Source organism: Phaenicophaeus curvirostris, chromosome 2 (assembly GCF_032191515.1).
Source record: "Phaenicophaeus curvirostris isolate KB17595 chromosome 2, BPBGC_Pcur_1.0, whole genome shotgun sequence".
NCBI lineage: Eukaryota > Metazoa > Chordata > Aves > Cuculiformes > Cuculidae > Phaenicophaeus > Phaenicophaeus curvirostris.
In genome coordinates, this window is record NC_091393.1 from 72798873 (window position 1) to 72816141 (window position 17269).

Here is a 17269-nt window from a genome sequence, read left to right on the forward strand (position 1 = left end):
CTGGAGCTGAATTAGTCTTTAAAACTATTTCCTGCCTTTCCTCTATATCAAAAAGGGTCATTTGCTATTGTGCTTTTGAGTATTGTCTCTTAATAATTTTTCTGTAGAACTTTTTATAACATTGCACTCTTTTATGGTTTAGTTTTCTTCATTAGAAATGTACACCATGCCTGTTAAGCAAGGACTGGGGCTATAGACCTCCTTTGAAAGTTCATTTTGGAAGCGCTGCTTGAAAGCTCTGTTTACCACATAAATATGTTTCTGTAATGCCATGACTGACAGAACTGCTCCAGTAAAGCCCTAGTGTAGACAGAGTTATGCTGGCAAAAACATCCCTTTTTCAGAGCATAGTTTTTCCTGTTTTGTAACACTGCTATAAGAAGTCTGCAAAGTAGAATGTATGCTTTGTCTCTACCAGGGGAATGTAGTGTAACGGTCTCATGAGCAAACTCATACTAATGTAGGAGTAGACTTCAGCTGTCTTGCCTTACTTTTCATATTTACTTCAGTTAGGAACAAAAAAATGCCACATATATTCTTAGTATGTCACCTATATTTTTCTTGTAAGGCTGTGTATATATATATCCAAAATAAAACCAGCCAACTTACTGATCAGAATACTGACAAATAACCAGTATTCATCCTCTAATTACATTAGATCAAATTATGCGGAAAGAAGAGAGCAAAATGTCTCTAAGTAGTCGGTCAGTTTTGGTAATGAAGTTTTGCAGCTGTAAATAATTTTCCTATCTGAATCCAGATTTTTGAAAACATGTGATCACACTTAATATTGTAGTTGCCAGCGAGATCAAAAAACGTTCAGATTTTTTTTAATGGTGACCTCTAACAAACTATGTAAATAGAAACACCGGAAAGAAAATACATAGCTGAAACCTTCTACTATTTGTATGACCACCCTAAAGAGAGTAAATATTCGAACAGATTTGTTGCTTTCTTCAGCCTGTGTCATATATTCAAGTTGTGAAGTAGCTCACATGCAAAGGTTGACATCAGCTAGTTGCAGGTTGTTTTGTTTTTCCCAAGCCTCAAACAAAACATTTGTGGGTCTGTGACTCTCAAATGATAGCTATCAATCCTTACAGCTCAATTTGGAACATGTAGCATCTTTATCACCCACATTTTAATTGGAAATGCTACAGAGTTCACTGCTGCAGTTACTTCAGATGGTGCTGCTTTACCACTTTACAGTTACTTGAAAACACAAAATATAGAGGCATGTTAATAGTGTTTTTATTTAAAATGAAGCAATCACTTTGAAATTATTTTTTTTCCCAAATAATTTAAATGTTTGTGGGTGGTTTTTTGCTGTTTTTTCTTCCAAAATCTGGAAGAGATCCAAAAGGCTGCTTCTGCCTAGAACCTCCTCCTGCACCTCCTTTTTTACGGGCTTTGCAGAGGAGAGAAAGGTTACTAGATGTGGACAGTGTTCACGGCGTTTACTCAGAAAGATCATTCATTGCATTGAGCTTTGGTTTATTTGCCACAAGCAAACTTAGTGCAAGAGTTAAGTTTGGGTTACTCTATAGAACTTACCCACTGGTAAGAGTCTTACAGCATGTGTCTCATTTAGTAAGGCATTTCATGGCGTGAAGCTATCAAGTGAAAACCTAGTAATTTTAAGTGAGGTCTCCCCTTGAATCACTGTTGCCCTCATTTTATCTGTCATGTATATGTGGGGAAAAGTGCCGAAAAAAAGCTTTACAAAGCCAAGGCTGTCCATGGAAGGAGGTTCCAGAGCTGACAGCCTTCCACTGACAGGGAACTTTGTGCAAGACAATGGATTTGCTTAGTTAAGGACATGAATAATTCTCACTTAATTAGGTGTTTTGTATTAGTAAAACAGAAAAATGGAGAAGGATATAATAAGAGAAATTGTATTGGCTTTTGTTAGTTGTAGAGATTTGTTACTCACTTCCAGGACTAATTAAAAACGTTGACCCTTATGTTCGCACATAATTTTGTGCTAAGCTTGTGCCTGGGCTAGGACCTATGCTTAGGGAGTCTTTGATTTGCTAGTATGACTTGTCCTTCTGAGTGGATTTGCTGCAATTTGTCTACAAAAAGTGAAAGAACTGATTGACCTGGTAGAACATATTGCAGTGAGAAACTCTAGAGTTTGGGGAGGTACTGAGAGGCTTCTATGTAACCTTGGGGTATCTAGCCAGAAGGCGTTTTATGTTACTTGAGACGTACAAAGTATCAGAAATGTAGAAAGCCATGTTTCTGCACTAGGAAAGTATTCAGAAATTTACAAACTTTTAACTCCTGTGTCTTGTGAATAAAAAAAGATGGTAGGCTCACTCATAGTAAGCTAAAGAACTGCTCAGAAGATTATTCCTAAGAAAGTTTACTACTATTTTGATCCATCCAGCATTAAATTTCTCCTGGATTTCAATCGATGGATTAACCTTTAAGATATGTGATATTACTACCCAGCATGATAAAGCCAAGTTCATAACCTGAGTAGCTTGGTTATTTTGCAGGAATGTGGCAAGTTGTGCAGAAGCAGGACAAATGTAATTTTTATGGTAGAACAACTTGTATGCTGGTTGGCATGTACATGCAGAGGGATTTTATACAAACTTCCTACAAAAAAGTGAATGTCATGTACTCTCAGCAGTAAAATTATAACAGACAATTTGTCAGATTTGTAGGGTGCAATGGCATAAAAAAATTTGTCTAGTGATACAGAACTCTTCAAAATTATAGAATATGTTTTAGGGTATTATACTACTGAAAATTCATACAGTGTTTCTAGCTAAATTCTCGTAACCTTCTGCCCTTAATTGTGCCTTATTTAAACTTAGAAGAGACAGATACCTTACATGCTGCGAGCATCTGCTTCTGTCATCCAGTCCTGTTTTTCAGGAGTTGATACCTTGTCCAGAAATATTGTTTTCAGTCAAAACTTCATTTAGCAAAATTTCACCTTAGTAGTTACTTGCCCTGTATTTGATTCATGGGGTGACCGTAAAGGCTTTACATCAATCTTTGTTTTTAGTTATGCTTAATCTTAGTCAATTATCTTTAATCTTTTCTGTTTAAACTACTATTTGGGCAAAAATAATTTAACCTTTTAAATATAGAAGGACAAATTCAAAAGCCATTTCTAAAAAGCTGTAACTTGTTCTGCAGTAAGTGCAGCAGAGGGATGTGTAGCTTCTTGTGTATTTCTGGTTAAAGAGCATTTAAGTGAGGCAATGGTGGAAGGTCATGCATTACGACTATGTGGTTGCTGGGTTTAGGGATTAGATCTGATAAAATCACTTTGCAGAAAAAAAATAAATCACAATCTAGTGGAGAGTTGGTTGGGGTTTTTTATTATTTTCCATTGAGCAGGTCAGTGGAATATTTCAGTTCAGAAATGTTGTTGCAATGTCTTACAGTGTTTGTGGTCCCTTCTCCAAGTTCTCCATCTGTTGATCTTTTTTCTCAGCACATATTTCCCTCCCCACTGAAGGCAAGTGTCAGATGCTAGCCCTTGTGCGACAGTGTAGCCCTTCACAAGGGACTGAGTTTAGGTCTGTAGGCCAGCCTGTGAAGAGGAGTGTGATGCATACCCTGGGGATAGGTTCTTGAAGTACCAGTGCATTGGGGAAACACTGCAGCATCCTTATGCAAGTGCAAAGGAGGTACATTTGAAATACGAAAAGATCTGTTTACTTCAAGCTTTTTGCTGGAATAGTCACAGCTGGCAACCTAGTGATTCCTATTACATTTCTGTCAAGGAGAGTTGTTGTGTCACTGTCTCTGAAAGCTACTGTTTCACTCTGTTTCCGCATTTGTGCTGTATGTGTTCTGTTAATTTCTTAAAGACTGCATTTGCAACTATAACAACTAAATATGTCTGTTGTAAAATTTGCACGTTCCATAGCCTCAGAAATGCAGAACGTATCATCCACATATTCTGCAGTTGAACATCTGGGAATATGCATTAAAAGCAGCATTTTTACTTGTTTTGGTATATTGTGTGCGTTAAATGAACTATTAAGCCAGAATTCTTAAATTTCTTTAATTTCAGGGGTTTTTTTTACCAAAATACCAGTTTGTTTCCTGTGTTTTTGCAAACATCACTTACATCAGTGTGTGCTACATCTGATATTTCCTTGGAGCTCAGCTTCAGTTCTCTAGTGAATTTTTAATGTATAAAACTATATTTCTGCCAGTTTCTGCAATGCAGACTCAGCTGTATTCCAAGAAGAAGGGAAGAAAAAAAAAGAAAAGAAAACAACCCCCCCCCAAAAAACCCACACGAGCACTTCACCCTGCACCTTGGCACATATTACTTTGTATATTGGCAGTCTTGCACATTCCTAGCTACTGCTTCCATACCCACACCACCACGAAGAAGGCGATACCAAACTGATGCTTTACTTTCCCATGGAAAGTTAGTATCAGATGCATTTTTATAGATGAAATACCAGGGCAGGAGAGTGATAGAATTTCAAGTATGCAAAACTGTGATCTTTGGAAAGGTAATGCAACAGGGATCAGAAACAGTAATGTAAGTTGCAAAAGTTCCCTACGTAGGAGTTGATGATATCTCCTTTAAACCAAATTAAAAAGAGAGCCTGAGGGTCTGGCTGCATTGCAGAGACTGTCATAATATGCAAGTGCGTGAAACTGATGAGAGAGGGAGTCAATGGCTAAGAAATAAGATGGGATGCACAGGACTCTGAACTGTGCAGAGATGGGGAGACTCAAGAATGCAATTTAGAAGTGGAATGGAAATGAACTTTCTTTTCATTAGGCCTCTGTGTTACCCACACATTAGCCTTTACTCATACTACCTTATGTGTAAAAAATGTCTCAGTCAAAGAGGAAGAAATGAAAAATAGGTAAGAAACAGGTGAATTAAATTCTTTGATATTAGCCAATATCACAAACTCTCTTCCCATTCACAAAGTTATACCAATTACAATTAAGAAGAGCTTTCTTGTTGACACTAGGCTAGTGATATTAGGCTGCTACAAGGGATACCTAGACTTCTAAAGCTGTGTCTTGTACCTACACATTTCCAAATTCTATATGAAATAAGAAGGTTTTTTGGAGTTGGAATACATGGAAGGAGATATAGAAGAAGGAGGAAAAATCCTATGGAGATACATGGTGGTTTTTTTTATTTTGATCCCATGAAATTTATCAGGGAACAGATAAAACTTGTGTTATTTTAGTGTCCTAATGTGGCTTAATCTTGATTCGAAACTTGAAATCTGTTCTGTAAATCCACCTTGTTATGGTTGTCGTTACTAAAGTCAAAGTGGTGGTAGTGTCTCTCAGCATTTTTGGTATTAAAATTCAGATTGCTTGCAAACATGTTTGATAAAACTCACTGCATCAGCATGCTGTTCTTCCTTTGGCAGCAGGTAAGGTATGCTCCTTAGCATTTTATCTTTTCAGAGTACTAACAGAAATTCTGGAACACCAGAAGGGAAAACATTAATTCTCCTTGATCTGGACCCCTCTCCGCAGGCACTTGACATCCATCTCTGTCACTATGGTTTCCTATAAGTCTGAGTTTTGGTGACGTTTGTAGCAAAAGGACATGGTGCTGGCTTACAATTGAATTACTTCGATTGTGTTTGTGCTTAGAAAAGGAGTATTAATTGTGGGCAACTAATCTGTATGCTTCTATATTGTTTTCAGTAACTTTTCCTCCACCTGGAAACAGCAGTTTTTTTCTGTTAACAAAAGTTCTGCATCTGTCTTAGGTTATGATCGTTATGTTTATTTTAGGGGAACATGTCTGTGTCTGTTTATTGTGGAGTAGAATTAGCTCAGCGGTTCAGTCACTTCCTCACAGCACCTACCTAGTTGGTATAAAAGCCCCTGCCGGGCTACCTGCAGTGCCGACAGCGGCCGCCAGGGGGCGCTCCCCTCAAGCCTGCGGCGGTGCCGACACCCAGGGGGAGCCTCTAGTTAGTCCTTCAGGTTTTATTTTTCTTATTCATTAATGTTACCCTTTGAGTCATGAAAATAAGGTTTACTTCGGTTTTTTAGCTCTTTGAAAACTATTTGAGGCGCCTAAAAGAAAAATCCTTCTGGGGAAAAAAAAAAACCCGAAAACAAACAAACCTCCCTTTTTCTGAAAAATTAGGTGAAATTAATAACTGAAAAGACATAAACCAGTTATTTAATTTTTGGAGTTCTGTACCAATTGCCTGCCTAGCCCAGTTAAAAAGTATAATATAAAATAAATTAAAAAAAATACCCTAATAGATGAAAGACATTCTTATTTTTCCTTGAGAAAAGAAAAGGTATTCAAAGTTAGCAGTTAGCTTATTTTTCATTCGTTGAAAATTTTAGTGGGATTTCCTTCCCCAGAGATTTTAGCTTTAAGTAGAAGTTTTTCTTTGAACTGGTTTAAACTAAGGCCCTCTTTCTTGTCACGCACAGACAGGGAAATACCTAAAGATGCTGGATTAGCTTGTTCGCTTTTCATTGTTTTCTTTTGTAGCAGCAATCCGTTTAGCTATGGTATGCTGAGTTTATCTGATTAGCACTTAATGAGTGAAGGGAATAGGGGAAATGTTGCCGGAGTTACTTAAGCCTAATAAAGTTTTCAGTACCTTCCCCCTCTTTCTAAATACCTGAACTTTCCTGACCCCCACCCCTTGCTTTTTCCCTCTGTTGCAGCTCATTCCCACATGAAATGTGCTCCCCTGCAGCTTTAACTGTCAGAAGTAGCGATGCCATTAGCTGGATTGTGCTCAGTGCACATTGGTCACAACACGCATCCTGCTCAACAATGTTTGACAGTCTGTCTGGAGCTCTTACAAATTCAACTACTGTTGTTGATGCTGACTCACATGCCTTACCTGGGAACGCTTGCTGACTAAAAGCAATAACCTGTAGCATGAGTATTTCTATGTTAGACTCAATAGATATAACCATAAACAAAACAATAATTTATTTAGTACATTTAGTGCGTAGTGGTACATTTTAATGAGGAGCCTGAGTAATTACATTATATAAAGAAATTCAAGAAAGCTGAGGTTTACTAGTGCTTAAAAACTCTGTGCCGTACAGGTTATGAGTCTGTTACCATAATTAACTTAGTAAGTTTCTTGCATAACTCTCATGTTTTCCTCTGGACTTCAATTTGATTTCCTTCTTTGAGGATTAATTTTTTGTTTTAATTTGATATTGCATTGTAACATTTCAAGTACGGAAGTATAATACTGAAATGTTTACAGAAATAAATCTGCCTTAGTTTATGCTGCTTAAATATATCTTTGGTAGTTCTTTTGATTTAATGCAAAATCTACAAAGTTTTCTTAATACAAATTAAAATAGCGTAAAGGAAAGTACAACTGTCATATATGCAAGAGATTCCTCATGCATCATGTGTTCTGTAGCTGTTGAAGTAATAAGAAAAAAACAGTAGATGTTTAGGTGGAATGTCTATAAGACAATAGCATTATTTGGAAATCAAACCATTATCAGTAGTGACCTCCGAAAATATTTTCAGTTATACCTGCTTAACAATACAATTCTTTTATAGATATGATCTCTTGTTTCTTTTATCACTTCCAGTGTCCCCAGTTTATAACAACAGCAATACTAATCTCAGCAACAGACAGCTACTAATAGCAGTAGTGATTCTGTAAGAGCAAAACTTGTGTGTATGTTTTAAAATAATTTTAGTGATATTACAAGGAGGTGAAGAATTCACCAAGATGCTTGAGAAGGGTAGAAGCTAACTATGAATAATTTTTGAAGTCTGTGCAGCTTCCTGAGCACATCCCGAGGATTTATCTTACCAGGTGAGGTACCATAGCTGATGATGTTCAAGTTGCCAGTGTATTGCAGTGCAGAGCGCCGTGTGTCCAGTTAAACTGCTATCAATGCTGGAGGCAGTCTGGAAATGTTACACTCTGATCCAAGTGGTACAAATTTTGGAAGAGTTTTTTTCACTTCACTGACAGCCCAGACAGAATCCTTTAAATTTCTTGTTTCTGTTACTGGTTTGGGTTGGGTTTTTTTGCCTGCTCCTGAGTATTAGCAGCTCATGCTAAATTCCTATCTGATCATCAAAATGGAAGAAAAACAGGTGCTCATCTGTGAATTGGGGGTTAAAATATTTTGTAATTTGACTCAAAGATTTATTTAAATCACAAAAAGTATGTGTGTATGTTTTTCTTTTCCCCTCTCAGGTTTGCAGTTATGTGTGGCTATATGTCTCAGTTTGAAAGTGTACAAAACAAAATCAGGAATGGTTATCTCTTTAAGGTATGTTTTTGTAGGGCTTGGGGGTTTTTTTAAGCTATTCCTTTAAATTATTTCCTTATATAGTGTCAAAGACAGATTTTTCCAACATGGTAATTCAGCCTCACAGGTCTATTTTGGTACTGATGTTAAAGTGAAAAAAGTTTTTTTAATGTATGTAGATAGATTATAAACTTACAAAATATATGAATTGAGGTAGGATTCTGGGAACAGCATTAAGATTTCTGTTCTATTATGTAGTCAAAGTGAGGGAGGAATAGAGAGGAACGATTCTGTGTAGAAAATAAAAACAAATGGAATACTAAGTGATGAACCAACACAGTTCTGTAATCATCTTTCATGCCAACCTTAGGAAGTAATATTCATTTTTAAATTGTCCTTTCATAGCTAATTGTGGGGGTTTTTAGAGTTAGCAGTTTCTGTTACATGTACTATTTCTTCCCTCCTTGTCCTCAGCATTGCTTAAGCGCTTTCCATCCCTTGCTCTCCGAGCCAGCGTCCCCCCTTTCTTTGTGTCAGTGAGAGACAGCAGATGTGTTCCACATCCTGGGGAATGTGCAGGATGTGTCCCTATCACATCATGTCCATGTTAGGGCTTGGAGTGTCACCAAGCTTTCCTATGAGAGAACATTAATTACATTTAAACTGTGCCAAGCGAGCTAAGCCCCAAGCACTGGGACAAGCTGGGAACAAAGGAAAAATGACAAATAACACAAGTGCTGCAGTTGTTTAAGGATCAAGTTTAAAAGGAGCCCACAGTGTTAGCAGCAGCCTTTTCAGGGAGGTTTTCCTCTTCACAAGTAATTACTGAGGTTCATGTGAATCATTTTGAAATGTTAAGGATTTGGGGATATAATAGCACGAAAGCACAGCTCCTGTCTGAATAGTTTGTGGACAAAATGATAGAATAATAGGCTCTTAGATCTGTGTAACTCAGATATGTTGGTAATTGGCTTAATTAGAAAAAATGAGTTTTTGGAGGGGTGGGGGGAGAAACCTTAGTGAAATTTATCCTGGGAGGCAAATGGTAGTTAGGGGCAAAATAACATGTTTTGTTTCTCTTCAAACTTAAGTTGATCAATAAGAGTTTGCTTTAGTAAACGAAAGAGATAAATGAAGATGCTTGTTGCCTGTAGTGGAAATGGTTTTGGAAGAAGCACCTCATTAGATACTGTCTGGATTTTATGATTTCACTATAAATGGAACCATTTTATTTTCTGAATTTCACATTATAGTAACAATTTATTGTGTCATGTACCATTCACTGGGGCAGTCACATTCCAAGGTGGGAAAGATTATGCTTCAGTGATGGGTGCTGGCATGTAAGATATGTCAAATAGAGTGGTTGCTTTCTCACTGGTTTGGTGTGTGACAGTTTCCTAATACTAACTGGAAATGAAATTATTTTAATTGAAGTTGTTGCCTTTTTAAGACAAAAATGCTTGAGTTCTTTGATTGAACTTTAGAGCTGCTTAGTCTTGTTCTAGATACAGCATGCCTTCTTTCATTCTGTGCGAAGTTCTGTGTTTGTGGTTTCCCTCCATGAGGAAGGGGTTTACTAGTTAAAATACTTTTAGGTTGTTAGAAAGAATTGCAGCAGAAGATAATTTCTGAATTTGTTTATGATTTGCAGCAAACTACTTAGAATGTAAACATGCTCGCCAAACAAACATCTAAAGTGACACTGATTTTCTTTCTAATAGGAACATCTAGACAAAGCAATTGAACTTAATCCTCAAGATCCTTTCTTATATTACCTAAATGGAAGATGGTGCTATTCAGTAAGTTGTTTTTTTAATCTAACATATGAATTAAGTATACTGAAAAATGATAATGCACTTGAAATGGTGGGACTTAAGACAAAGTGGGTGTTTATTGAAGTAGGTGTTTTGAGAAAAATGAAACAGTACATGAACCAACTTCTACATGTGTGATGTTAGCTGTTGACTGTTCCTGTCACATACATTAAGCTGTGCTTGTATGTCATTCGTTGTTGTGTTCAGATTTCTTACCTGAATGTATGAATGAAAAGTAACTGGTATTTGGAAGGAAGGAAGGGTGACTCCTTATGTAGTAAGTCTTTATTTCAGTTCTTTATTCCGCCACAAACTTTCTGGGTACCTGGGGCTGGTAACATAGCCTTTTGGTGACTTTATTGCTCATCCATAACTCAAGCTAGAGGCAGTTGCATGCTGTGGAATTATGGCTGTGGCAGCAATGCTACCATACCAGCTTGGTAAATTCCAGGAGAATGTCACAGCAAAGATGCAGGCATAAAAATCTGTAATTCACCAAAAAGTTTCACAAGAAAGACAATGCATGTTATGCCAATGCAAAAGGTACTTTTAAATATTGTGTTAATGATGTAGAGATAAATACTCATGTGTGAAAAATTCAAATAATTGTTTTACAAGCTTTGCTGTTGATTGTTTATTTATTTTAGAAAAACAGTGCTTGTGTTTGTAATATGAGAGTTGTCTTATTCTTAAGCCCAAATATTTGATGGCTCAGGTAGCTATCCTTGTTGCTTCACCTTTAGTGCTTATCTTTCATCAGAAGAAAATGTTCTTGCGTAGTCTACGTTGTAAAAAAATTGCTGGGAAGCTTCTCAGAATAACTACTGCTAATGTGCAGTGAATTCCAGCCCTGCCTTTTTTCTGCTGCTACTCCCAATGCTAATCACTACGAAGTGCCTGCAGAGTGGAAAGAAGGAGTTGCTATCTTTGATTTCATCTTTATCTGCAACAGGACTTAATGCAAAGTAATCTTTCAGCAGTTTTTTCTGAGTGTATATTTAACTTTTAAAGAGCTTTCAGCAACTACCCTTTTTCTCAGTTGATTTGAATAAGGAATGACACTAGCTTTTTTGGAGGGTTTTTCGTTTTGGTTTTCATCACATTTGTATTCTTGATTATCAGCATTAGCTATGCAGAAGTGAGTTGCTGAGGTTGTCCTATAGTATACTCGTTGGCCTGCTTTTGAAGAACATCTCTCTCACCAGTGATTCCTTAAGCACTTTTATACTCTACTGTGTCCACCAGCTGACTGCAGCTTCCATTTATATCTAACAGTCTCAGACGTTTTTCATGGCTTATTTCTCACTTAAGTTATTGCTTTTGGAAACTTTACATGTCATCTCAGTATACCTCACATTGTTCTTATTACATAGTTTTTTTGCTATTGTTTAGTTTAAGTGACAGTCACTGCTTCCTGACTAATTCATTTGGTTTGTTGTGCTATATCATTACAAACTCATGTTGCACACATAGCAGGGTGTATGCAGGGCTTCTTTACTGAGCATTAAAGCCACAGATTAGCATATGCTTTAGGGTATGACCTCATCTGCATTTTACTAAGTGAAACAATCAGCCTAAAGAGATGTAGCTGCTGAAATACTTAAGGTTTGATACCTTTTTTCTTTTATTTTCTTTTAAATTCTTGCCTTCTGTAACTGTTTTGATGGCCATGTCAAAATAGTAGCATGAAACATAGTACATAGTATTTTCATAGTACATAAATGCAAGTATAGGACTGAATAACATTCTGTTTTAACTTCTGGGGCTGTCAGCTCTTAAAAACTCTCTGCTGGTTGCACGCTTGCAGTAGCAAGATGAGGCCATCATTCAGGAGCATTAGTTTTGAGGCTCTGCTATGGAAACTAGATCCTGATACTAGACCAGTGAAGTTGGCGATATTCTCATAGGTAGATGTAAATGGGTTTTGCCCATGATAGAAATAGGTTTAGAAGATTGTGGAAGATGTGGCAAATTCCTTGTCCTTTTCTGCAGACTGAGATGTTTCATGCAGTGGTAATTATCCCAGAAGCAGACTGCTGGCTGTGGAATGGGTTCCAAATACTTTTCAGGGTAGAGTTTGTGATAGGGTAAGTGAAAAAAATATTTATCACTTCTTCTCTATACTGATACCTGTGTATGGGGTAATAATGCTCCCTTTAGGCCTTCTTGTTTTACTGTTTTGTCTAGCTAAGGTTGAGGCTGGGAAGGCTGGAAAGTGAAAAGCCCAGGGAATCAAGTTGGATAAATGCCTAAATGTCTGTGCAGACTGTCCTGGTTCCTCAGCTGGCAAGAAAGAGAATATTTGTGTTGGAAGACAGTATTTTAAAACTGCTATCCAGTTACTTGATCTCTTCCAGAAGTCAGAGTATTGCAAAACTATTTAATACAGTTCTACATTAATATATTGTACTAAAAAAAGAAAAATAAATTCTCTGGGCATGTGTAGGTAGGTGCCATTAATACTTTATTGGAGCTGGATCAATGGGATGGTTTTCCTTTATGGAAGCTCATTGTGTGATCTGTCTTCAGAGAGGTATTATCAAGCAAACATCGGACAAAGATATCCTTTAGTGCTGCAAGTCAATCCTGGCTGAATTTTCGATCTTAGTGGGTTAGTTTCCATGGTCCCAACATCCTGGTATTGGAAAAGAGCTGTCAATGGGCAGGGTTTGTGTCTCATCAGAAACAAACAGAAGAGAAAAACCAAAACGCAAACTCCAGCCAGTGTTTTGGTTCATATGTGTTTTTTGTTGATGCTCGACTAAGGAAGAGAAAGAGATGTTGGGAGATCTTTTTTCTCAATATTTAAGGGGGAACCATATTTTCTGTCTTGGTCTTAAGAGAAACGAGAGGCCTGATAGAAGTGTTCTGGCTATGAACTTTACAGTCAGCTGCAGTTTAAGTCTGTGGGTGGCTTTCTTCTGTCTCTGGTATTAGTAGTGATTTGAATAGAACAAATGGATGAGGGCTTGCTGTTTGACATATCTATATGAGAGATTGTTTGAGATAACCAACTCTTAGCTTTGCAATACTGAAGAGTGGCCTCCTGTCCTTGGCAGAGGTCAGGCTGTTCTGGTGATTTACTTCCCTCCAGCCCTAGGGAAGTTCAGGAGTTGGCTGTTGGTCCTGTAGGCCCTTGCCTTTTGCCTTTGAGTGAGTGGAACTAGCTCTCCTTATGTGTGGCAGCTGGGGAATGTTGTTCCTTGAGTGACCCAATACATTAAAACTTGATATTCAGTGGAAGCAGTGTTCATTGCAGTGCTCTTGTGGGGCTACTGAGGGGACTGACATCTGGCCCTGGGAGACCTAGAAAACCTAAATTCACTTAAGGCTTGGAAATCATTTGTAGGGCAAGGGCAATGTTCATCCTTTAATTTTGTTGTAACGATTGCTTTTTGCGGTAGCTGTTTTTCTTATTACTTTCTGCTGTCTTATACCATTTTTGGAACTTTAATTAAGTGAACTCATGGTTCCACTGAAGCTGATGATGGTTACAGTCTCTTTGTACTTGACTTTGTATGGACTTCAAAATAATGTTTTGCACTATTTGGAATAACCTTGACTGTAGAAGTCAAATTTGCTCTACACTAGAGTGTGCTACACCAGGGTTTCTGTTGCCTATGCTTGCTCACACACAGAGAATGTCTAATAAAGTTGGTTGGTATAGTAGGAATGACGTTTCCATTTCACTGAATATGGTGTAAGATTTGTTCTAATAAAGTTATTTCAAATTAAAGACTGTGCTTGTGTGAGTTTAGGCGAAGGGTATCATTTCCTCTTCATCATTATTGCTCCAGGACATAATTTTGTGTCTTGCATAAAACAAGTCTTTGCCATTTGTCCCACCTTAGCCGTGGGGCAGTGCAGACTGACTCAGGTGGGGCATGGTTAAGCTTTTGTGATGGGATTCACCTCACTTGGCTTTAGCCATCCAATTGTCTATCCAGTTGTGTAATTGTCTGTGCTCCTTTTGTAGTTGAAGGAAAGAAGGAGGAGAAAGCTAGGAGTGTTGGTCCCAGGCTAATGTAAGTGGAGAGGAATTGCCTAGTAGAAATGCCTCTCTCTGTATTGACCATTCCAGGAACCTGGACAGGTTGTGTAAACCACACACTTCATTTATGGATGGCTAGAGTTAGCTGCGATGAAATCATAAAGCAAATGGCTTGTAAGTCTGGCTCGCAACATTACAGAACTCTCAAGCTATCTGTGTAATAGTCACTAGCTATTGTGTGTGTAAAACTTGCTGTTGTGCATGCATTTCACTTTTAAACATTGTTTTAGATTGGTGCGATTTGTAAAATAAAAATGGCCAAGTGCATATATGTTTGAGCTTTTTTAAGTTTAAGTAGTACAAAGCAGCACCCAAGACAGACAAAATAAAGACTAAAATCTCAGTAAATTAGTTCTGATTAAATCTTGTCAGAAAATAAAACAACTGCCAGGAAGAACTTGTGTTTTTAATAGGTAATTGTAACTCCATATGGAAAAACTGCAATTTTTCTTTCCTCAATATTGCATAACAGCAGACACGTGTGTGGTAATTGTATCTGTGCAGTGTATGTATATCTCCAGGGTGTTGTGTGGTCTTGCAGAGAACAGTATAAGCTCTTACATATTCTCTTACTTTTTCCCTCCTCTCTTCCTCCCTCTCTAAGCTGCCTCTATCTTGATGTGATGGACCTAGAAACATAGAAAACACTTCCCTCTTCCAAAAGAATAGAGAACACTGCAGCAGTAGATTGGTACAAGGAAAACAATACTTTTGCAAAGACCCTTTTAATGTTTCTCACAGAATGTGTCTCAGAAACGAGAGAGCGGCTGGAGAAATGAAGTGTTTGAGGGAATTATACACGTACCTACAATTTGAAGTTTTAACCAGCATGCTGCAGTTTGTAACACAGTGTGAAAGCACTGCAGTATGGAGAGGAGGAACATCTTGTTGCTTCAATGAAAAACAATTGTGGGATTGCTGGACAGCTTTTGTAAAACACACTATATTCCCTTAGAAGAGGCTTTAAGAGTGGGATGTATGAAAGGGAGAGAATGAAAAGCTTTCTTTTCTGGTATTATTTCTCTCTAGAACAGAAGTTTTAGTGGTTTGTGTAAGAGGCTTAGCTGACAGCCTCGAACGAATAAGGCATTGGACCCGGCCGAACAACCAGCAAGAGTTGACCAGGCTGTCTTCTGTCTGTAAGAAATGTTGCTCTTATGTAGCAAGAGTCAGTGGGACCAGACGAGAAAACACGGTCCTATGCATTTTCCTGTTGCTTGCTGGGCTGTATTTGTACTTTTTGCAATGCTATTTGTTGGACAGTTTGCAACAAGAAATGCATAGAGTTTGATATCTTTTCAAAAGAGAACTATTCTGGTTGATGGCTGTGGAAACCTGTGTGTAGATGGATTCTACATTTTACCATTATTAACTGACATCTACTGAATAATTGCTGGATTTACCTGGAGAAGGCGGGGGGAACAGCAACAGACCTGTAGAAATTGGGAAACAAGGGAATGAGGCAGGAATCACCTAAGGCTATCCAAAACCACTTAAATTTTTACAGCAGTAGAAAAGTGAGTTCAAGGCTCAACTCTGTTACTTGAATTGCAGCTCCCTCTGAAAAAGAGATGTCTGTGTGTAACTCATATTTCACTTCCAGGTCTCCAACAAGAGACTCTCTGCCTGTGTGTATACCTTCTCTGTGTTGCTTCTGTATAGATCAGTCCATAAATTGCTAGGAGAATGTAGAACCTTGGGGTTTTTTTACCGTTTTTTAAACTCAGCAGTGTTCTGTGACAGGAGCCATCAGTACTGTGTTACAGTACTGATTTGAGGGAATAAAGTCCTGACTTTTCTTTACAGCTGTAGTACAAGTATCCAAAGGAGATACCTTCGCTTTCTGCATTTAAACAGGCTTCAGTCTCACAATGCGGCTCCATCCTTTGTTAGAGATGTGACGTGTTTCACCACGTTAGATAGTGGAGCCAAATACCTCACAGCAGTAACCAAAGCAGTTTCTGTCAGGTGTCAGTATATGCAGGGGAAGAAGTCACGTACATTATGTGGCAATATGACAGTTTCCTAAAGTTTTTATAGCAGCCTGTCTTTGACAAGTGCTATTTGGCAGATTTGGAAAGGAAAAAATGAAGCCTATTTCTTAACAGTGGTTGTCACCAGCTTCTGTGTAATAAATGAACTTGTTTTACAAGCTCCAAAAACACTCACATTTTGACTATTGCAACAGCTTTTCATAATGTTGAAAAGTAGTCAAGTACATGGCCTATCACGCTAAGCTGTCTGTCTCATGAAAATCTTAACAGGTTTGAAACACTATGTCAAGCCTTAGGGTTTAAAAAAAAGCAAAGTCTTGTGAAACTTAAACTTTACTTTCAACTTTGAACATTGGAATAATGTCGTATCAATTAAGTTGGTGATTTGTCATTTTTTTCTTAATGTGTATAGTTCTGGTTAACAATCTAAAATCCAATTGACTATGCTTTGAGCTGGGAAATCAACAGTATAAAACAGTCCTTTCCAGGCTCTTTTGCAAAATAGGTTGTGCAAGTAGTACAGTGGCACAGGACAGTATTTACTCCAAACCTGAGAAGCAACACTAAACACTTTTGATTTATTGATTTGTTTGTTTGGTTTAATTTTATTTAATTTTATTTTTTATTATAGGTAGCTCAGTTGTCTTGGATTGAGAAGAAGGTAGCTGCTGCTCTCTTTGGGACTCCACCAACTTCAACAGTAGAAGAAGCACTGCAGAATTTCCTTAAAGTGAGTCTTTGCCAAGGGTTTTCCTGTGTGACTGTTTACCCAGCTTCTATATGGGACAGTTGTCAAGATGACTACTCAACAGATTATGTTTAGTAGCTGTAAATCCAGAGCTCTCAAATGCCACAGAAACTGAAATATTTTTTTTTTATTTTCTATTTTAAAATTTGTTTGGAGGTGAGTTGCTAGCATCTTTCTTCTTTCTTGAGTTTTTGAGAATTCTTTAATGTCTTTCCATGGTTAGTAGTTATTGGATTTAATTGGAGATGGATATAGATTAGTTATATATGGCATTGAAATAAATTAACCATAGCAACAAATGTTTATTTGCCCATTTCTGCAAGAGGGCTAACAGAGGCAAGGAAATCTGTGATGTTTTGATGCTTCTCTTTTTCTGATCTGATTATTTTCATTGGATTTCAGTAGAATCCTTTCTTGTTTATGGAGGTGA

General features: G+C 37.6%; 1 protein-coding gene across 2 annotated transcripts in view; it reads left to right on the top strand.

Annotated features, from left to right (window-relative positions):
• Positions 1 to 17269, top strand: part of RMDN2 (regulator of microtubule dynamics 2) — a 48905-nt gene that overhangs the window by 17964 nt on the left and 13672 nt on the right. For both annotated transcript variants that reach the window (XM_069852484.1, XM_069852486.1), the window contains exons 5-7: positions 8178 to 8253; positions 9954 to 10031; positions 16723 to 16821. In XM_069852484.1, coding sequence (XP_069708585.1) covers positions 8178 to 8253; positions 9954 to 10031; positions 16723 to 16821 — 253 coding nt within the window. The remainder of the gene's footprint in view (positions 1 to 8177; positions 8254 to 9953; positions 10032 to 16722; positions 16822 to 17269) is intronic.